Source organism: Genypterus blacodes, unplaced genomic scaffold, assembly GCF_046128005.1.
Source record: "Genypterus blacodes isolate CSIRO-AG114 ecotype Tasmania unplaced genomic scaffold, CSIRO-AGI_Gbla_v1 ptg000037l_1, whole genome shotgun sequence".
Taxonomy (NCBI): domain Eukaryota; kingdom Metazoa; phylum Chordata; class Actinopteri; order Ophidiiformes; family Ophidiidae; genus Genypterus; species Genypterus blacodes.
Genome location: NW_027466850.1, coordinates 4283651 through 4304745, shown reverse-complemented (window position 1 = coordinate 4304745; position 21095 = coordinate 4283651). Strand labels below are relative to the sequence as shown.

General features: G+C 36.9%; 5 protein-coding genes and 1 pseudogene across 5 annotated transcripts; all 6 read right to left on the bottom strand.

Annotated features, from left to right (window-relative positions):
* Positions 1-1508: 1508 nt before the first annotated feature.
* Positions 1509-3042, bottom strand: LOC142996212 (odorant receptor 131-2-like). The gene is made up of 3 exons (XM_076147112.1): positions 2893-3042; positions 1774-2541; positions 1509-1544 (listed from the first exon to the last, which is right to left on the bottom strand). The coding sequence occupies exons 1-3, from the start codon at positions 3040-3042 to the stop codon at positions 1509-1511; spliced, it is 954 nt and encodes a 317-aa protein (XP_076003227.1).
* A 2208-nt stretch (positions 3043-5250) lies between these two features.
* Positions 5251-6830, bottom strand: LOC142996211 (odorant receptor 131-2-like; annotated as a pseudogene).
* Positions 6831-8281: 1451 nt separating this feature from the next.
* Positions 8282-9560, bottom strand: LOC142996376 (odorant receptor 131-2-like). Its single transcript, XM_076147353.1, has 2 exons — positions 9411-9560; positions 8282-9049 (listed from the first exon to the last, which is right to left on the bottom strand). The coding sequence occupies exons 1-2, from the start codon at positions 9558-9560 to the stop codon at positions 8282-8284; spliced, it is 918 nt and encodes a 305-aa protein (XP_076003468.1).
* A 2186-nt stretch (positions 9561-11746) lies between these two features.
* On the bottom strand, positions 11747-13047 carry LOC142996210 (odorant receptor 131-2-like). Its single transcript, XM_076147111.1, has 2 exons — positions 12898-13047; positions 11747-12547 (listed from the first exon to the last, which is right to left on the bottom strand). Exons 1-2 carry the CDS (start codon positions 13045-13047, stop codon positions 11747-11749), a joined length of 951 nt encoding a protein of 316 aa, XP_076003226.1.
* Positions 13048-15009: 1962 nt separating this feature from the next.
* On the bottom strand, positions 15010-16543 carry LOC142996209 (odorant receptor 131-2-like). The gene is made up of 3 exons (XM_076147110.1): positions 16394-16543; positions 15275-16042; positions 15010-15045 (listed from the first exon to the last, which is right to left on the bottom strand). The coding sequence occupies exons 1-3, from the start codon at positions 16541-16543 to the stop codon at positions 15010-15012; spliced, it is 954 nt and encodes a 317-aa protein (XP_076003225.1).
* Positions 16544-18745: 2202 nt separating this feature from the next.
* LOC142996208 (odorant receptor 131-2-like) lies at positions 18746-20057 on the bottom strand. The gene is made up of 2 exons (XM_076147109.1): positions 19908-20057; positions 18746-19546 (listed from the first exon to the last, which is right to left on the bottom strand). Exons 1-2 carry the CDS (start codon positions 20055-20057, stop codon positions 18746-18748), a joined length of 951 nt encoding a protein of 316 aa, XP_076003224.1.
* Positions 20058-21095: the final 1038 nt, after the last annotated feature.

Sequence of the window (21095 nt, the reverse complement as noted above, 5' to 3'; positions counted from 1 at the left end):
ACGTTTTATTCTTGTTCTTATACATTATATCTAAATAAGATAAATCAAGCTTATCCATGCAGATAGGGGACATATTTAGAAAATATAGGACTGTTTTTATAACAAACCCAAAACCACAACAATAGTGAAAATGAAGTCATTTTGCATGTAAGTGAATGATCCTCATAGCCAGCCTGCAATATCAAAAGCCTTTAAAATGTTTCAATTAAAGAGTAAATAGTAATAGATGAATAATTAAATGTTCCAAGCATCAAGCCACCTTTAGATTTTGTCAGTCTCACATGTTAAATTATTCAGGTGATCAATTTGTTCACCTCAATTTGAAGATTGCATATTATCCTAAAACATAATAATCGTCATATTTGTTGTATTTGAAGAGAATGCATGTAAATAATTGAAGTTGAAATGGTTGTAGCAGACAGAGCAGCATACGGTGTCTTTTTGTCATAAAACTGCTTAAGTTGAAAAACAATTCCAAGTTATATTAATATTCATATTAGGAACAAAATCTACCATTCAATACTGATTGTCTGTCTGTGAAAGAATCATCCTTTGATGTTTCATTTTATCAGTGTCCTTCATAGCATTGTTTTCTTGCCGTCGTTCATCTATCAAAGTGTCATAAAGTGTTTGTTTTTTTCCCCAGATGGATGAATATGTGTAATGAAATTTAAATTGGTTCAAGCAAATCATCCTGAATGTAGTTTGAGATTTAAAAAAGCTTAATATTCTGCAATGGAAGAAATAGAAAAAAATTCAGTAGTACAACACACACCACAGACTGGACCATGTAAGGGTTATCCTCACATTTGTCAGTATGTGTATAACATAATGATATACAGTGTTTGTCACAACTTTTAAATAACATAAGCAAATATAGACATCTGATAAAAAAAGTTGTTTAGGCTATTTCATTCATCCGTACTGTGGTATTGTAAACCATATGACTGCAGTATAGTTTGGTACTTACCACAGTTAATGTAGTGAGACCAGGACACCAAAGATACCTATGACTGTAGAACAATCTGTGACTTAATATGTGGTGTGGATAGCCAGTGCCAAGAGATTCAGGTGTGTGTGTGCGCGTGTGTGTGTGTGTGTGTTTGTGTGTGTCATTACAGCAATGTGTGTGACCATACTGTTATTATCGTAAAGATGTCCAAACTCGTAAAATTTGATGGTAAATAAGTTGTGCAATGCAAAATTTCTGTCACAGTATGTCTCATGTCTTCATAGTCTACCAATGTACTGACATTAAATAGAAGGTAGAACCCAGATGCAGTTCAGTCAAAACATGACAGGTAGTTGAGAAACTCTTTACTGATGTAGTATTATTTACACTTGAGACGTTGCCATTGCAAAATAGACGGGAATAGACAGAGAACAAAACTATTGTGATCATAGAAAATACAAAAACGCAAGAAAAACACTGCTGATCTGCAGCGAATTAGTTCTGGAATTCTTTGAAGCTTAAAAAGACTTAAAAAGGCTACAGATATTAGTTAGCTCTAGGTGTGCTCTGCATGAATCCATTGATGGCCTGGCTGCCAGGTGAAAGATAAATACAAAACACACTGATACTCATGTAGGGGCTCATAGGGATGAAACTGTGTTGGATTTTCACTTACATGAACAGTTTCATAGGGCATGTGGCATCACGGGTACATATCCACTGAAATATGTATGTTAGGGTATGTTTAGCAGTCAGTGAGAGTGCTTGGGTACAATAAAACGTGATGTCAAAAAATGCCTCCTTGATTTATGCATGGTTACTTTCTGTTTTCTGAATTGGCACAGCATATGTCTTTTCAGATACCTGCGAAAAGTGTTGTCTCGTACGCCATAGATGATTGGACTAATGGATCGTGGCAGGACCTGTATAACAATGTAGCAAGCGAAGAGTGAGTCTGCATAATATTCAGGCAGCCATTTTTTCAGAGCAGATTTTACCAGTGGTTCCACATATGTAGTCATACACAAGAGCAGCTGAAAACCATGGAGGAGGATAGTTTTCTGGGCTTTCTTGGCATCTTTGTTTGCTGTCTTCGCAGTGAGCAGAATCCGGAGGTAAGTGTAAAAGATGGTGAGCCACACTATAATGAGGTAGACCATATAGGTAATATCTCTCTTCTTGGTTATTTGGGGATTGGGGAAGGCAGTTTCCCTCATACAGAACACTCTAGTTTGAAAAAAGCTTAAGGGTTGTGTGGCCATGGTGATGAAGAGGTCAGGGAGACCAGAAATCACACTTGTCATCCAGATGAGACCAATCAGTAATACAGCTCTCTTTACTGTACAAATCTGTGTGTGGCGGAGGGGCATACAGATGGCGATGTAGCACTCCACTGCCATGCATGCAAGGTTCAAAGGTGTGTTTTCACTGGTGAAAATGGCAAGTAAGATAAGAACACAACAGATGGAGACATTTATTCTGTAGAAGATATAGATGATTAGGATCAGGGTGATGGTCACTATCATTTGCAACATGTCATTGACAACCAGATGAATAAAAAGGATATAGCGAGGATTCATGTAGAATATCTGGAGGGTCACATGGGAGGGAAGAAAAGGTTTAGAAAAGAGTAATCATTACAGTATAAACTTGTTTCACATCCAGAATGCCTATAATGTTTCTGTATTCCCCCCAATGGTCATACACATAGCGATTGTGATGTGTTCCTGTGTATATGTTTATAGTAGTTTGCTGTTGGTTGCAAGGGTCAGAATTTGTAATACTGAGCTGGTTGCTGCTTTCCTGCCTGAACCTGACAACCTATGAAAATGTTGGCAAGGATAAAACTGAATTACAAACTTAGTCTCTTCATAAACTTCCAAATGGCATTTTATTTAATTAAGTTCATAACTATTTGTTTTTTCAAAATCAATTCAAACCTGGTGTTTGCAGAAGGTGTGAATGAGGCCCACATTGATGTAGTTGATGGAGATGCTGAGAACCACAACAATCATGTTCTTGACCACAGCTTTGGTAAAGGAGTCTCGGTACTGAATAACCGCTGTTATATTTGCTGGTGACGAATTCATCTCTTGGAAGTTCAAGATGTTAATATCTAGTAAAAGAGATAATGAGTTATTTGTCCAATATCAGTAATTTGTCCAAGGGGATAAATTAAGTATCTGTCGGTCTGTCTAATGATGTGCAATGATTAAATGCCATGATAAATTACTCTCCTGGCCTAAATAAAAGAGATAACAAACTCAGCACTTTGCTGGACAGCACAGCTTGGCTTAATCAATATATAAACTCAATTGCCATATATAAAGGCCAAATGGAGATTGCGCCATGTTATTGCTTTGAAATTTGGGGAAACCTTTACAATGCTATGATCTGCCTTCCTCTGTGCTGATTGGCCAGCCTTGTTATGGTGGATAGCTTTCTTGTTATCCTTATACTTCAATGCTGTGTCCTAAATATGATACGACAAAAACATTTGTGTAAATTTTGTACTGTGCTAATTATGTCACAGTGCAAAAATCACGTTTTATTCTTGTTCTTATACATTATATCTAAATAAGATAAATCAAGCTTATCCATGCAGATAGGGGACATATTTAGAAAATGTAGAACTGTTTTTATAGCAAACCCAAAACCACAACAACAGTGAAAATGAAGTCATTTTGCATGTGAGTGAATGATCCTCATAGCCAGCCTGCAATATCAAAAGCCTTTAAAATGTTTCAATTAAAGAGTAAATAATAATAGATGAATAATTAAATGTTCCAAGCATCAAGCCACCTTTAGATTTTGTCAGTCTCACATGTTAAATTATTCAGGTGATCAATTTGTTCACCTCAATTTGAAGATTGCATATTATCCTAAAACATAATAATCGTCATATTTGTTGTATTTGAAGAGAATGCATGTAAATAATTGAAGTTGAAATGGTTGTAGCAGACAGAGCAGCATACGGTGTCTTTTTGTCATAAAACTGCTTAAGTTGAAAAACAATTCCAAGTTATATTAATATTCATATTAGGAACAAAATCTACCATCCAATACTGATTATCTGTCTGTGAAAGAATCATCCTTTGATGTTTCATTTTATCAGTGTCCTTCATAGCATTGTTTTCTTGCCGTCGTTCATCTATCAAAGTGTCATAAAGTGTTTGTTTTTTTCCCCAGATGGATGAATATGTGTAATGAAATTTAAATTGGTTCAAGCAAATCATCCTGAATGTAGTTTTGAGATTTAAAAAAGCTTAATATTCTGCAATGGAAGAAATAGAAAAAAATTCAGTAGTACAACACACACCACAGACTGGACCATGTAAGGGTTATCCTCATCTTTGTCAGTATGTGTATAACATAATGATATACAGTGTTTGTCACAACTTTGAAATAACATTAGCAAATATAGACATCTGATAAAAAAGTTGTTTAGGCTATTTCATTCATTTTTACTGTGGTATTGTAAACCATATGACTGCAGTGTAGTTTGGTACTTACCACAGTTAATGTAGTGAGACCAGGACACCAAAGATACCTATGACTGTAGAACAATCTGTGACTTAATATGTGGTGTGGATAGCCAGTGCCAAGAGATTCAGGTGCATGTGTGTGTGTGTGTGTGTGTGTGTGTGTGTGTGTGTGTGTGTTTGTGTGTGTCATTACAGCAATGTGTGTGACCATACTGTTATTATCGTAAAGATGTCCAAACTTGTAAAATTTGATGGTAAATAAGTTGTGCAATGCAAAATTTCTGTCACAGTATGTCTCATGTCTTCATAGTCTACCAATGTACTGACATTAAATAGAAGGTAGAACCCAGATGCAGTTCAGTCAAAACATGACAGGTAGTTGAGAAACTCTTTACTGATGTAGTATTATTTACACTTGAGACGTTGCCATTGCAAAATAGACGGGAATAGACAGAGAACAAAACTATTGTGATCATAGAAAATACAAAAACGCAAGAAAAACACTGCTGATCTGCAGCGAATTAGTTCTGGAATTCTTTGAAGCTTAAAAAGACTTAAACAGGCTACAGATATTAGTTAGCTCTAGGTGTGCTCTGCATGAATCCATTGATGGCCTGGCTGCCAGGTGAAAGTTAAATACAAAACACACTGATACTCATGTAGGGGCTCATAGGGATTGAACTGTGTTGGATTTTTTCTTACATGAACAGTTTCATAGGGCATGTGGCATCACGGGTACATATCCACTGAAATATGTATGTTAGGGTATGTTTAGCAGTCAATGAGAGTGCTTGGGTACAATAAAACATGATGTCAAAAAATGCCTCCTTGATTGTGCATGGTTACTTTCTGTTTTCTGAATTGGCACAGCATATGTCTTTTCAGATACCTGCGAAAAGTGTTGTCTCGTACGCCATAGATGATTGGACTAATCAATCGTGGCAGGACCTGTACAACAATGTAGCAAGCGAACAGTGAGTCTGCATAATATTCAGGCAGCCATTTTTTCAGAGCAGATTCTGTCAGTGGCGTCACATATGTAGTCATACACAAGAGCAGCTGAAAACCATGGAGGAGGATAGTTTTCTGGGCTTTCTTGGCGTCTTTGTTAGCTGTCTTTCGCAGTGAGCAGAATCTTGAAGTACGTGTAAAAGATGGTGAGCCACACTATAATGAGGTAGACAATATAGGTAATATCTCTCTTCTTGGTAATGTGCGGATTTGGGAAGGCAGTTTCCCTCATACAGAACACTCTAGTCTGAAAAAAGCTTAAGGGTTGTGTGGCCATGGTGATGAAGAGGTCAGGGAGAACAGAAATCACACTTGTCATCCAGATGAGACCAATCAGTAATACAGTTCTCTTTACTGTACAAATCTGTGTGTGGCGGAGGGGCACACAGATGGCGATGAAGCACTCCACTGCCATGCAAGCAAGGTTCAGAGGTGTATTTTCATTGGTCAAAAGGGCAAACAAGACAAAAACACAACAGATGGAGACATTTATTCTGTAGAGGATATAGCTGATGAGGAACAGGGTGATGGACAGTATCATTTGAATCATGTCATTGATGACCAGATGAATAAAAAGGATATAGCGAGGATTCATGTAGAATATCTGGAGGGTCACATGAGAGGGAAGAAAAGGTTTAGAAAAGAGTAATCATTACAGTATAAACTTGTTTCACATCCAGAATACCTGAAATGTTTCCATCCCATGGACACACATCATGTTTGACATGTGTACTTGTGAATATGTTTATAGAAGAAGAAAAGAACACCCTTTTTAATACCATAGTTTAGAAATGTTGCGGTGGAGCAGGTTGGGGGTTCGGTGCCTTGCTCAAGGGTATCTCGGCAGTGCCCTGGAGGTAAACTGGCAACTCTTCGGCTGCCAGTCCGCGCTTTTTGGTCCACAGGGGACTCCAACCGGCTGCCCTCCGGTTCCCAAGCCACATCCCCTATGGACTGAGCCACTGCCACCCCCAAAAAGTAGCATGTAGCTTTTTGTAGTAGCTTGCTGTCGGTCAGAATTTGTAATACTGAGCTTCCCACAAGCCCTACAAGCTTTCTGCTTTTTTGCAATAGCAGTTGGACTCATAGAAAGTACTGGCGGTTGCTGCTATCATGCCCCAAACCCACAACCTATGAACATGTTAGCAAGAATAAAGCCAAATTACAAACACTCTTCATTTACTTTTAGATGGCAATTTATGTCATTAGATTCATCACTATTGGTTATTGAATATACTCAGACCTGGTGTTTGCAGAAGGTTTGAATGAGGCTTATATTGATGCAGTTGATGGAGATGCAGAATCATGTTCTTGACCACAGCTTTGGTAAAGGAGTCTCGGTACTGAATAACCACTGTTACATTTGCTTGTGACGCATTCATCTCTTGGAAGTTCAAGATGTTTATATCTAATAAAAGAGACAATGAATTATTGTTTAATATCAGTTACAGTGTGCAATGATTAAATACTGTAATAAATTTCCCTACTGGCTTAAATAAATGAGATTACAAATGCAGCACTTTGCTGGATAGAACAGCTTGGCTTTATCAATAAACAGTAAAGCCTGTATTGTCACATTTAAAGGTCAAAAATGGATAGCGCCTTTGTCAGTCACAAATCGAATGCAGTTTTTGACAAAATATTAGTTAACAATGAAAAATAATCCATCACCTTTATTATACATTCTATTGAAATCAGATAAATCACGCTTATCCATGCAGATAGGGGACATATTTACAAAATGTAGAACTGTTTTTTATAACAAGCCCAATAACACAACAACAGTGAAAATGAAGTCATTTAGCATGTGAGTGAATGATCCTCATAGCCAGCCTGCAATATCAAAGGCCTTTAAAATGTTGAATTGAAATTGTAAATAATAATAGATAATTAATAAAATGTTTCAAGCATCAAGCCACCGTTAGATATTGTTAGTCTTTCGTGTTAAGTTAGATTATTCAGGTGATCATTTTGCTCACCTCATTAGAAGATTGCATATTATCCTAAAAGATAATAATCAACATATTTGTTGCATTTGAAGTGAATACATTTAAATGATTGAAGTTGAAATGGGTTTAGCAGAGAGACCAGCATACGGTGTCTTTTTGGCATAGAACTGCTAAAGTTGAAAAACAATTCCAAGTTATATTCATTTAGAAAACAATCGTTGGCCAGAATGTACTGACACTAAATAGAAGGTAGAACCCAAATGCAGTTAAGTCAAGACATGACAGATAGTTGAGAAACTCTTTACTGATGTAGTATTATTTACACTTCAGACTTTGCCATTGCAGAATAAAAACAAGGAATACACAGAGAACATGACTATTGGGATAACTGAAATTAGAAAAAACTCCAAAAAGACTGCTAATCAGCAGGAAATAGTCAGCTTAAAGAGCCAGTTATGATCTATAGCCTTTTTAAACCCTTAACGTAAAAGGGCTACAGATGATAGTTAGCTCTAGGTTTGCTCTCTGCAGGAATCCATTGATGCCATAGCTATCAGGGATACGATAAATAAAAAAACACACTGATAATCATGAAGGGGCTCACAGGGATCGAACTGTGTTTGGTTTTCCCTTACATGAACAGTTTCATAGGGCCAAAGGGAGTAACAAGGGCATAAGGGGAAAGAGAGAGAAAAATGATCATTGAGATAAGTTTTACGGCCTGTGCATTGAGCACACAGTGTATCCTGTCATAACCATTATACATGTGGCATCACGGGTGGGTATGCATCAAAAAAGTATGTTAGGGTATGTTGAGAATCAGAGAGAGTGCTTTGGAACTATTAAACTTTATGTTAAAAATGCCTTTCTTTGTACATAGTTTCTCACTGTTTTCTGAATTGGCACAGCATATGTCTTTTCAGATACCTCCGAAAAGTGTTGTCTCGTACGCCATAGATGATTGGACTAATGGATCGTGGCAGGACCTGTATAACAATGTAGCAAGCGAAGAGTGAGTCTATGTAATATTCAGGCAGCCATTTTTTCAAAGCAGATTTTACTAGTGGTTCCGCATATGTAGTCATACACAAGAGCAGCTGAAAACCATGGAGGAGGATAGTTTTCTGGGCTTTCTTGGCGTCTTTGTTTGCTGTCTTCGCAGTGAGCAGAATCCGGAGGTACGTGTAAAAGATGGTGAGCCACACTATACTGAGGTAGACCATATAGGTAATATTTCTCTTCTTCATAATTTGGGGATTGGGGAAGGCAGTTTCCCTTATACAGAACACTCTGCTTTGAAAAAAGCTTAAGGGTTGTGTGGCCATGGTGATGAAGAGGTCAGGGAGACCAGAAATCACACTTGTCATCCAGATGAGACCAATCAGTATTACAGTTCTCTTTACTGTACAAATCTGTGTGTGGCGGAGGGGCATACAGATGGCGATGAAGCACTCAATTGCCATGCAAGCAAGGTTCAGAGGTGTATTTTCATTGGTGAAAATGGCAAACAAGACAAAAACACAACAGATGGAGACATTTATTCTGTAGAGGATATAGCTGATGAGGAACATGGTGACGGTCACTATCATTTGCAACATGTCATTGACAACCAGATGAATAAAAAGGATATAGCGAGGATTCATGTAGAATATCTGGAGGGTCAGAAGAGAGCACATGAGAGGGAAGAAAAGGTTTAGAAAAGAGTAATCATTACAGTATAAACTTGTTTCACATCCAGAATGCCTATAATGTTTCTGTATTCCCTCCAATGGTCATACACATAGCGATTGTGATGTGTTCCTGTGTATATGTTTATAGTAGTTTGCTGTTGGTTGCAAGGGTCAGAATTTGTAATATTGAGCTGGTTGCTGCTTTCCTGCCTGAACCCGACAACCTATGAAAATGTTGGCAAGGATAAAACTGAATTACAAACTTAGTGTCTTCATAAACTTCCAAGTGGCATTTTATTTAATTAAGTTCATAACTATTTGTTTTTTCAAAATCAATTCAAACCTGGTGTTTGCAGAAGGTGTGAATGAGGCCTGCATTGATGTAGTTGACGGAGATGCTTAGAAGCACAACAATCATGTTCTTGACCACAGCTTTGGTAAAGGAGTCTCGGTACTGAATAACCGCTGTTATATTTGCTGGTGACGCATTCATCTCTTGGAAGTTCAAGATGTTAATATCTAGTAAAAGAGATAATGAATTATTTGTCCAATATCAGTAATTTGTCAAAGGGGATAAATTAAGTATCTGTCGGTCTGTCTAATGATGTGCAATGATTAAATGCCATGATAAATTACTCTCCTGGCCTAAATAAAAGAGATAACAAACTCAGCACTTTGCTGGACAGCACAGCTTGGCTTAATCAATACATAAACTCAATTGCCATATATAAAGGCCAAATGGAGATTGCGCCATGTTATTGCTTTGAAATTTGGGGAAACCTTTACAATGCTATGATCTGCCTTCCTCTGTGCTGATTGACCAGCCTTGTTATGGTGGATAGCTTTCTTGTTATCCTTATACTTCAATGCTGTGTCCTAAATATGATACGACAAAAACATTTGTGTAAATTTTGTACTGTGCTAATTATGTCACAGTGCAAAAATCACGTTTTATTCTTGTTCTTATACATTATATCTAAGTAAGATAAATCAAGCTTATCCATGCAGATAGGGGACATATTTAGAAAATGTAGAACTGTTTTTATAGCAAACCCAAAACCACAACAACAGTGAAAATAAAGTCATTTTGCATGTGAGTGAATGATCCTCATAGCCAGCCTGCAATATCAAAAGCCTTTAAAATGTTTCAATTAAAGAGTAAATAATAATAGATGAATAATTAAATGTTCCAAGCATCAAGCCACCTTTAGATTTTGTCAGTCTCACATGTTAAATTATTCAGGTGATCAATTTGTTCACCTCAATTTGAAGATTGCATATTATCCTAAAACATAATAATCGTCATATTTGTTGTATTTGAAGAGAATGCATGTAAATAATTGAAGTTGAAATGGTTGTAGCAGACAGAGCAGCATACGGTGTCTTTTTGTCATAAAACTGCTTAAGTTGAAAAACAATTCCAAGTTATATTAATATTCATATTAGGAACAAAATCTACCATCCAATACCGATTATCTGTCTGTGAAAGAATCATCCTTTGATGTTTCATTTTATCAGTGTCCTTCATAGCATTGTTTTCTTGCCGTCGTTCATCTATCAAAGTGTCATAAAGTGTTTGTTTTTTCCCCAGATGGATGAATATGTGTAATGAAATTTAAATTGGTTCAAGCAAATCATCCTGAATGTAGTTTTGAGATTTAAAAAAGCTTAATATTCTGCAATGGAAGAAATAGAAAAAAATTCAGTAGTACAACATACACCACAGACTGGACCATGTAAGGGTTATCCTCATCTTTGTCAGTATGTGTATAACAAAATGATATACAGTATTTGTCACAACTTTTAAATAACATAAGCAAATATAGACATCTGATAAAAAAAGGTGTTTAGGCTATTTCATTCATCTGTACTGTGGTATTGTAGACCATATGACTGCAGTGTAGTTTGGTACTTACCACAGTTAATGTAGTGAGACCAGGACACCAAAGATACCTATGACTGTAGAACAATCTGTGACTTAATATGTGGTGTGGATAGCCAGTGCCAAGAGATTCAGGTGTGTGTGTGTGTGTGTGTGTGTGTTTGTGTGTGTCATTACAGCAATGTGTGTGACCATACTGTTATTATCGTATAGATGTCCAAACTCGTAAAATTTGATGGTAAATAAGTTGTGCAATGCAAAATTTCTGTCACAGTATGTCTCATGTCTTCATAGTCTACCAATGTACTGACATTAAATAGAAGGTAGAACCCAGATGCAGTTCAGTCAAAACATGACAGGTAGTTGAGAAACTCTTTACTGATGTAGTATTATTTACACTTGAGACGTTGCCATTGCAAAATAGACGGGAATAGACAGAGAACAAAACTATTGTGATCATAGAAAATACAAAAACGCAAGAAAAACACTGCTGATCTGCAGCGAATTAGTTCTGGAATTCTTTGAAGCTTAAAAAGACTTAAAAAGGCTACAGATATTAGTTAGCTCTAGGTGTGCTCTGCATGAATCCATTGATGGCCTTGCTGCCAGGTGAAAGATAAATACAAAACACACTGATACTTATGTAGGGGCTCATAGGGATCAAACTGTGTTGGATTTTCACTTACATGAACAGTTTCATAGGGCATGTGGCATCACGGGTACATATCCACTGAAATATGTATGTTAGGGTATGTTTAGCAGTCAATGAGAGTGCTTGGGTACAATAAAACGTGATGTCAAAAAATGCCTCCTTGATTGTGCATGGTTACTTTCTGTTTTCTGAATTGGCACAGCATATGTCTTTTCAGATACCTGCGAAAAGTGTTGTCTCGTACGCCATAGATGATTGGACTAATGGATCGTGGCAGGACCTGTACAACAATGTAGCAAGCGAAGAGTGAGTCTGCATAATATTCAGGCAGCCATTTTTTCAGAGCAGATTTTACCAGTGGTTCCACATATGTAGTCATACACAAGAGCAGCTGAAAACCATGGAGGAGGATAGTTTTCTGGGCTTTCTTGGCGTCTTTGTTAGCTGTCTTCGCAGTGAGCAGAATCCGGAGGTACGTGTAAAAGATGGTGAGCCACACTATAATGAGGTAGACAATATAGGTAATATCTCTCTTCTTGGTAATTTGGGGATTCGGGAAGGCATTGTACCTGAGACAGAACACTCTACTCTGAAAAAAGCTTAAGGGTTGTGTGGCCATGGTGATGAAGAGGTCAGGGAGACCAGAAATCACACTTGTCATCCAGATGAGACCAATCAGTAATACAGCTCTCTTTACTGTACAAATCTGTGTGTGGCGGAGGGGCATACAGATGGCGATGTAGCACTCCACTGCCATGCATGCAAGGTTCAAAGGTGTGTTTTCACTGGTGAAAATGGCAAGTAAGATAAGAACACAACAGATGGAGACATTTATTCTGTAGAAGATATAGATGATGAGGATCAGGGTGATGGTCACTATCATTTGCAACATGTCATTGACAACCAGATGAATAAAAAGGATATAGCGAGGATTCATGTAGAATATCTGGAGGGTCACATGGGAGGGAAGAAAAGGTTTAGAAAAGAGTAATCATTACAGTATAAACTTGTTTCACATCCAGAATGCCTATAATGTTTCTGTATTCCCCCCAATGGTCATACACATAGCGATTGTGATGTGTTCCTGTGTATATGTTTATAGTAGTTTGCTGTTGGTTGCAAGGGTCAGAATTTGTAATACTGAGCTGGTTGCTGCTTTCCTGCCTGAACCTGACAACCTATGAAAATGTTGGCAAGGATAAAACTGAATTACAAACATAGTCTCTTCATAAACTTCCAAATGGCATTTTATTCAATTAAGTTCATCACTATTTGTTTTTAAAGATCAATTCAAACCTGGTGTTTGCAGAAAGTGTGAATGAGGCCCACATTGATGTAGTTGATGGAGATGCTGAGAACCACAACAATCATGTTCTTGACCACAGCTTTGGTAAAGGAGTCTCGGTACTGAATAACCGCTGTTATATTTGCTGGTGACGAATTCATCTCTTGGAAGTTCAAGATGTTAATATCTAGTAAAAGAGATAATGAATTATTTGTCCAATATCAGTAATTTGTCCAAGGGGATAAATTAAGTATCTGTCGGTCTGTCTAATGATGTGCAATGATTAAATGCCATGATAAATTACTCTCCTGGCCTAAATAAAAGAGATAACAAACTCAGCACTTTGCTGGATAGAACAGCTTGGCTTAATCAATACATAAACTCAATTGCCATTTATAAAGGCCAAATGGAGATTGCGCCATGTTATTGCTTTGAAATTTGGGGAAACCTTTACAATGCAATGATCTGCCTTCCTCTGTGCTGATTGACCAGCCTTGTTATGGTGGATAGCTTTCTTGTTATCCTTATACTTCAATGCTGTGTCCTAAATATGATACGACAAAAACATTTGTGTAAATTTTGTACTGTGCTAATTATGTCACAGTGCAAGAATCACGTTTTATTCTTGTTCTTATACATTATATCTAAATAAGATAAATCAAGCTTATCCATGCAGATAGGGGACATATTTAGAAAATGTAGAACTGTTTTTATAGCAAACCCAAAACCACAACAACAGTGAAAATAAAGTCATTTTGCATGTGAGTGAATGATCCTCATAGCCAGCCTGCAATATCAAAAGCCTTTAAAATGTTTCAATTAAAGAGTAAATAATAATAGATGAATAATTAAATGTTCCAAGCATCAAGCCACCTTTAGATTTTGTCAGTCTCACATGTTAAATTATTCAGGTGATCAATTTGTTCACCTCAATTTGAAGATTGCATATTATCCTAAAACATAATAATCGTCATATTTGTTGTATTTGAAGAGAATGCATGTAAATAATTGAAGTTGAAATGGTTGTAGCAGACAGAGCAGCATACGGTGTCTTTTTGTCATAAAACTGCTTAAGTTGAAAAACAATTCCAAGTTATATTAATATTCATTTTAGGAACAAAATCTACCATTCAATACTGATTATCTGTCTGTGAAAGAATCATCCTTTGATGTTTCATTTTATCAGTGTCCTTCATAGCATTGTTTTCTTGCCATCGTTCATCTATCAAAGTGTCATAAAGTGCATTAAGTGTTTGTCTTTTCCCCAGATGGATGAATATGTGTAATGAAATTTAAATTGGTTCAAGCAAATCATCCTGAATGTAGTTTTGAGATTTAAAAAAGCTTAATATTCTGCAATGGAAGAAATAGAAAAAAATTCAGTAGTACAACACACACCACAGACTGGACCATGTAAGGGTTATCCTCACATTTGTCAGTATGTGTATAACATAATGATATACAGTATTTGTCACAACTTTGAAATAACATTAGCAGATTTAGACATCTGATAAAAAAAGGTGTTTAGGCTATTTCATTCATCTGTACTGTGGTATTGTAGACCATATGACTGCAGTGTAGTTTGGTACTTACCACAGTTAATGTAGTGAGACCAGGACACCAAAGATACGTATGGCTGTAGAACAATCTGTGACTTAATATGTGGTGTGGATAGCCAGTGCCAAGAGATTCAGGTGTGTGTGTGTGTGTGTGTGTGTTTGTGTGTGTCATTACAGCAATGTGTGAGACCATACTGTTATTATCGTATAGATGTCCAAACTCGTAAAATTTGATGGTAAATAAGTTGTGCAATGCAAAATTTCTGTCACAGTATGTCTCATGTCTTCATAGTCTACCAATGTACTGACATTAAATAGAAGGTAGAACCCAGATGCAGTTCAGTCAAAACATGACAGGTAGTTGAGAAACTCTTTACTGATGTAGTATTATTTACACTTGAGACGTTGCCATTGCAAAATAGACGGGAATAGACAGAGAACAAAACTATTGTGATCATAGAAAATACATAAACGCAAGAAAAACACTGCTGATCTGCAGCAAATTAGTTCTGGAATTCTTTGAAGCTTAAAAAGACTTAAAAAGGCTACAGATATTAGTTAGCTCTAGGTGTGCTCTGCATGAATCCATTGATGGCCTGGCTGCCAGGTGAAAGATAAATACAAAACACACTGATACTCATGTAGGGGCTCATAGGGATCGAACTGTGTTGGATTTTCACTTACATGAACAGTTTCATAGGGCATGTGGCATCACGGGTACATATCCACTGAAATATGTATGTTAGGGTATGTTTAGCAGTCAGTGAGAGTGCTTGGGTACAATAAAACGTGATGTCAAAAAATGCCTCCTTGATTTATGCATGGTTACTTTCTGTTTTCTGAATTGGCACAGCATATGTCTTTTCAGATACCTGCGAAAAGTGTTGTCTCGTACGCCATAGATGATTGGACTAATGGATCGTGGCAGGACCTGTATAACAATGTAGCAAGCGAAGAGTGAGTCTGCATAATATTCAGGCAGCCATTTTTTCAGAGCAGATTTTACCAGTGGTTCCACATATGTAGTCATACACAAGAGCAGCTGAAAACCATGGAGGAGGATAGTTTTCTGGGCTTTCTTGGCGTCTTTGTTTGCTGTCTTCGCAGTGAGCAGAATCAGAAGGTAAGTGTAAAAGATGGCGAGCCACACTATAATGAGGTAGACCATATAGGTAATATCTCTCTTCTTGGTTATTTGGGGATTTGGGAAGGCAGTTTCCCTCATACAGAACACTCTACTCTGAAAAAAGCTTAAGGGTTGTGTGGCCATGGTGATGAAGAGGTCAGGGAGACCAGAAATCACACTTGTCATCCAGATGAGACCAATCAGTAATACAGCTCTCTTTACTGTACAAATCTGTGTGTGGCGGAGGGGCATACAGATGGCGATGTAGCACTCCACTGCCATGCAAGCAAGGTTCAGAGGTGTATTTTCACTGGTGAAAATGGCAAGTAAGATAAGAACACAACAGATGGAGACATTTATTCTGTAGAAGATATAGATGATGAGGATCAGGGTGATGGTCACTATCATTTGCAACATGTCATTGACAACCAGATGAATAAAAAGGATATAGCGAGGATTCATGTAGAATATCTGGAGGGTCACATGGGAGGGAAGAAAAGGTTTAGAAAAGAGTAATCATTACAGTATAAACTTGTTTCACATCCAGAATGCCTATAATGTTTCTGTATTCCCCCCAATGGTCATACACATAGCGATTGTGATGTGTTCCTGTGTATATGTTTATAGTAGTTTGCTGTTGGTTGCAAGGGTCAGAATTTGTAATACTGAGCTGGTTGCTGCTTTCCTGCCTGAACCTGACAACCTATGAAAATGTTGGCAAGGATAAAACTGAATTACAAACTTAGTCTCTTCATAAACTTCCAAATGGCATTTTATTTAATTAAGTTCATAACTATTTGTTTTTGCAAAATCAATTCAAACCTGGTGTTTGCAGAAAGTGTGAATGAGGCCCACATTGATGTAGTTGATGGAGATGCTGAGAACCACAACAATCATGTTCTTGACCACAGCTTTGGTAAAGGAGTCTCGGTACTGAATAACCGCTGTTATATTTGCTGGTGACGAATTCATCTCTTGGAAGTTCAAGATGTTAATATCTAGTAAAAGAGATAATGAATTATTTGTCTAATATCAGTAATTTGTCCAAGGGGATAAATTAAGTATCTGTCGGTCTGTCTAATGATGTGCAATGATTAAATGCCATGATAAATTACTCTCCTGGCCTAAATAAAAGAGATAACAAACTCAGCACTTTGCTGGACAGCACAGCTTGGCTTAATCAATACATAAACTCAATTGCCATATATAAAGGCCAAATGGAGATTGCGCCATGTTATTGCTTTGAAATTTGGGGAAACCTTTACAATGCTATGATCTGCCTTCCTCTGTGCTGATTGACCAGCCTTGCTATGGTGGATAGCTTTCTTGTTATCCTTATACTTCAATGCTGTGTCCTAAATATGATACGACAAAAACATTTGTGTAAATTTTGTACTGTGCTAATTATGTCACAGTGCAAAAATCACGTTTTATTCTTGTTCTTATACATTATATCTAAATAAGATAAATCAAGCTTATCCATGCAGATAGGGGACATATTTAGAAAATGTAGAACTGTTTTTATAGCAAACCCAAAACCACAACAACAGTGAAAATAAAGTCATTTTGCATGTGAGTGAATGATCCTCATAGCCAGCCTGCAATATCAAAAGCCTTTAAAATGTTTCAATTAAAGAGTAAATAATAATAGATGAATAATTAAATGTTCCAAGCATCAAGCCACCTTTAGATTTTGTCAGTCTCACATGTTAAATTATTCAGGTGATCAATTTGTTCACCTCAATTTGAAGATTGCATATTATCCTAAAACATAATAATCGTCATATTTGTTGTATTTGAAGAGAATGCATGTAAATAATTGAAGTTGAAATGGTTGTAGCAGACAGAGCAGCATACGGTGTCTTTTTGTCATAAAACTGCTTAAGTTGAAAAACAATTCCAAGTTATATTAATATTCATTTTAGGAACAAAATCTACCATCCAATACTGATTATCTGTCTGTGAAAGAATCATCCTTTGATGTTTCATTTTATCAGTGTCCTTCATAGCATTGTTTTCTTGCCGTCGTTCATCTATCAAAGTGTCATTTAAGTGTTTGTTTTTTCCCCAGATGGATGAATATGTGTAATGAAATTTAAATTGGTTCAAGCAAATCATCCTGAATGTAGTTTTGAGATTTAAAAAAGCTTAATATTCTGCAATGGAAGAAATAGAAAAAAATTCAGTAGTACAACATACACCACAGACTGGACCATGTAAGGGTTATCCTCACATTTGTCAGTATGTGTATAACATAATGATATACAGTATTTGTCACAACTTTTAAATAACATTAGCAAATATAGACATCTGATAAAAAAGTTGTTTAGGGTATTTCATTCATTTGTACTGTGGTATTGTAAACCAATTGACTGCAGTGTAGTTTGGTACTTACCACAGTTAATGTAGTGAGACCAGGACACCAAAGATACGTATGGCTGTAGAACAATCTGTGACTTAATATGTGGTGTGGATAGGCAGTGTCAAGAGATGCGTGAGTGTGTGTTGAGTACATGCTCATAGAGTAGGTGATATACTGTGTGTGTGTGTTTGTGTGTGTGAGTGTGTGAGTGAGTGAGTGAGTGAGTGAGTGTCCAAACTTGTAAAATTTGATGGTAAATAAGTTGTGCAATGCAAAATTTCTGTCACGGTATGTCTCATGTCTTCATAGTCAACCAATTTACTGACACTAAATAGAAGGTAGAACCCAGATGCAGTTCAGTCAAAACATGACAGGTAGTTGAGAAACTCTTTACTGATGTAGTATTATTTACACTTGAGACGTTGCCATTGCAAAATAGACGGGAATAGACAGAGAACAAAACTATTGTGATCATAGAAAATACAAAAACGCAAGAAAAACACTGCTGATCTGCAGCAAATTAGTTCTGGAATTCTTTGAAGCTTAAAAAGACTTAAAAAGGCTACAGATATTAGTTAGCTCTAGGTGTGCTCTGCATGAATCCATTGATGGCCTGGCTGCCAGGTGAAAGATAAATACAAAACACACTGATACTCATGTAGGGGCTCATAGGGATCAAACTGTGTTGGATTTTCACTTACATGAACAGTTTCATAGGGCATGTGGCATCACGGGTACATATCCACTGAAATATGTATGTTAGGGTATGTTTAGCAGTCAATGAGAGTGCTTGGGTACAATAAAACGTGATGTCAAAAAATGCCTCCTTGATTGTGCATGGTTACTTTCTGTTTTCTGAATTGGCACAGCATATGTCTTTTCAGATACCTGCGAAAAGTGTTGTCTCGTACGCCATAGATGATTGGACTAATGGATCGTGGCAGGACCTGTACAACAATGTAGCAAGCGAAGAGTGAGTTTGCATAATATTCAGGCAGCCATTTTTTCAGAGCAGATTTTACCAGTGGTTCCACATATGTAGTCATACACAAGAGCAGCTGAAAACCATGGAGGAGGATAGTTTTCTGGGCTTTCTTGGCGTCTTTGTTTGCTGTCTTCGCAGTGAGCAGAATCCGGAGGTAAGTGTAAAAGATGGTGAGCCACACTATAATGAGGTAGACAATATAGGTAATATCTCTCTTCTTGGTAATTTGGGGATTCGGGAAGGCATTGTACCTGAGACAGAACACTCTACTCTGAAAAAAGCTTAAGGGTTGTGTGGCCATGGTGATGAAGAGGTCAGGGAGACCAGAAATCACACTTGTCATCCAGATGAGACCAATCAGTAATACAGTTCTCTTTACTGTACAAATCTGTGTGTGGCGGAGGGGCATACAGATGGCGATGTAGCACTCCACTGCCATGCAAGCAAGGTTCAAAGGTGTATTTTCACTGGTGAAAATGGCAAGTAAGATAAGAACACAACAGATGGAGACATTTATTCTGTAGAAGATATAGATGATGAGGATCAGGGTGATGGTCACTATCATTTGCAACATGTCATTGACAACCAGATGAATAAAAAGGATATAGCGAGGATTCATGTAGAATATCTGGAGGGTCAGAAGAGAGCACATGGGAGGGAAGAAAAGGTTTAGAAAAGAGTAATCATTACAGTATAAACTTGTTTCACATCCAGAATGCCTATAATGTTTCTGTATTCCCTCCAATGGTCATACACATAGCGATTGTGATGTGTTCCTGTGTATATGTTTATAGTAGTTTGCTGTTGGTTGCAAGGGTCAGAATTTGTAATACTGAGCTGGTTGCTGCTTTCCTGCCTGAACCCGACAACCTATGAAAATGTTGGCAAGGATAAAACTGAATTACAAACTTAGTCTCTTCATAAACTTTCAAATGGCATTTTATTTAATTAAGTTCATAACTATTTGTTTTTTCAAAATCAATTCAAACCTGGTGTTTGCAGAAGGTGTGAATGAGGCCCACATTGATGTAGTTGATGGAGATGCTGAGAACCACAACAATCATGTTCTTGACCACAGCTTTGGTAAAGGAGTCTCGGTACTGAATAACCGCTGTTATATTTGCTGGTGACGCATTCATCTCTTGGAAGTTCAAGATGTTAATATCTAGTAAAAGAGATAATGAATTATTTGTCCAATATCAGTAATTTGTCAAAGGGGATAAATTAAGTATCTGTCGGTCTGTCTAATGATGTGCAATGATTAAATGCCATGATAAATTACTCTCCTGGCCTAAATAAAAGAGATAACAAACTCAGCACTTTGCTGGATAGAACAGCTTGGCTTAATCAATATATAAACTCAATTGCCATATATAAAGGCCAAATGGAGATTGCGCCATGTTATTGCTTTGAAATTTGGGGAAACCTTTACAATGCTATGATCTGCCTTCCTCTGTGCTGATTGACCAGCCTTGTTATGGTGGATAGCTTTCTTGTTATCCTTATACTTCAATGCTGTGTCCTAAATATGATACGACAAAAACATTTGTGTAAATTTTGTACTGTGCTAATTATGTCACAGTGCAAAAATCACGTTTTATTCTTGTTCTTATACATTATATCTAAATAAGATAAATCAAGCTTATCCATGCAGATAGGGGACATATTTAGAAAATGTAGGACTGTTTTTATAACAAACCCAAAACCACAACAATAGTGAAAATGAAGTCATTTTGCATGTAAGTGAATGATCCTCATAGCCAGCCTGCAATATCAAAAGCCTTTAAAATGTTTCAATTAAAGAGTAAATAGTAATAGATGAATAATTAAATGTTCCAAGCATCAAGCCACCTTTAGATTTTGTCAGTCTCACATGTTAAATTATTCAGGTGATCAATTTGTTCACCTCAATTTGAAGATTGCATATTATCCTAAAACATAATAATCGTCATATTTGTTGTATTTGAAGAGAATGCATGTAAATAATTGAAGTTGAAATGGTTGTAGCAGACAGAGCAGCATACGGTGTCTTTTTGTCATAAAACTGCTTAAGTTGAAAAACAATTCCAAGTTATATTAATATTCATTTTAGGAACAAAATCTACCATTCAATACTGATTATCTGTCTGTGAAAGAATCATCCTTTGATGTTTCATTTTATCAGTGTCCTTCATAGC

Bases quoted from the DNA above. Each gene is read 5' to 3' on its own strand.
- LOC142996210 (XM_076147111.1), bottom strand. From the start codon at position 13,047: ATGAATTCGTCACCAGCAAATATAACAGCGGTTATTCAGTACCGAGAC. The intron at 12,548-12,897 runs GTTTGAATTGAT...GTGACCCTCCAG, and splicing joins ACACTTTCTGCAAACACCAG to ATATTCTACATGAATCCTCG.
- LOC142996376 (XM_076147353.1), bottom strand. From the start codon at position 9,560: ATGAATGCGTCACCAGCAAATATAACAGCGGTTATTCAGTACCGAGAC. The intron at 9,050-9,410 runs GTTTGAATTGAT...CTGACCCTCCAG, and splicing joins ACACCTTCTGCAAACACCAG to ATATTCTACATGAATCCTCG.
- LOC142996208 (XM_076147109.1), bottom strand. From the start codon at position 20,057: ATGAATGCGTCACCAGCAAATATAACAGCGGTTATTCAGTACCGAGAC. The intron at 19,547-19,907 runs GTTTGAATTGAT...CTGACCCTCCAG, and splicing joins ACACCTTCTGCAAACACCAG to ATATTCTACATGAATCCTCG.
- LOC142996209 (XM_076147110.1), bottom strand. From the start codon at position 16,543: ATGAATTCGTCACCAGCAAATATAACAGCGGTTATTCAGTACCGAGAC. The intron at 16,043-16,393 runs GTTTGAATTGAT...GTGACCCTCCAG, and splicing joins ACACTTTCTGCAAACACCAG to ATATTCTACATGAATCCTCG. The intron at 15,046-15,274 runs GTAACCATGCAT...TTCACCTGGCAG, and splicing joins GCCAATTCAGAAAACAGAAA to CCAGGCCATCAATGGATTCA.
- LOC142996212 (XM_076147112.1), bottom strand. From the start codon at position 3,042: ATGAATTCGTCACCAGCAAATATAACAGCGGTTATTCAGTACCGAGAC. The intron at 2,542-2,892 runs GTTTGAATTGAT...GTGACCCTCCAG, and splicing joins ACACCTTCTGCAAACACCAG to ATATTCTACATGAATCCTCG. The intron at 1,545-1,773 runs GTAACCATGCAT...TTCACCTGGCAG, and splicing joins GCCAATTCAGAAAACAGAAA to CCAGGCCATCAATGGATTCA.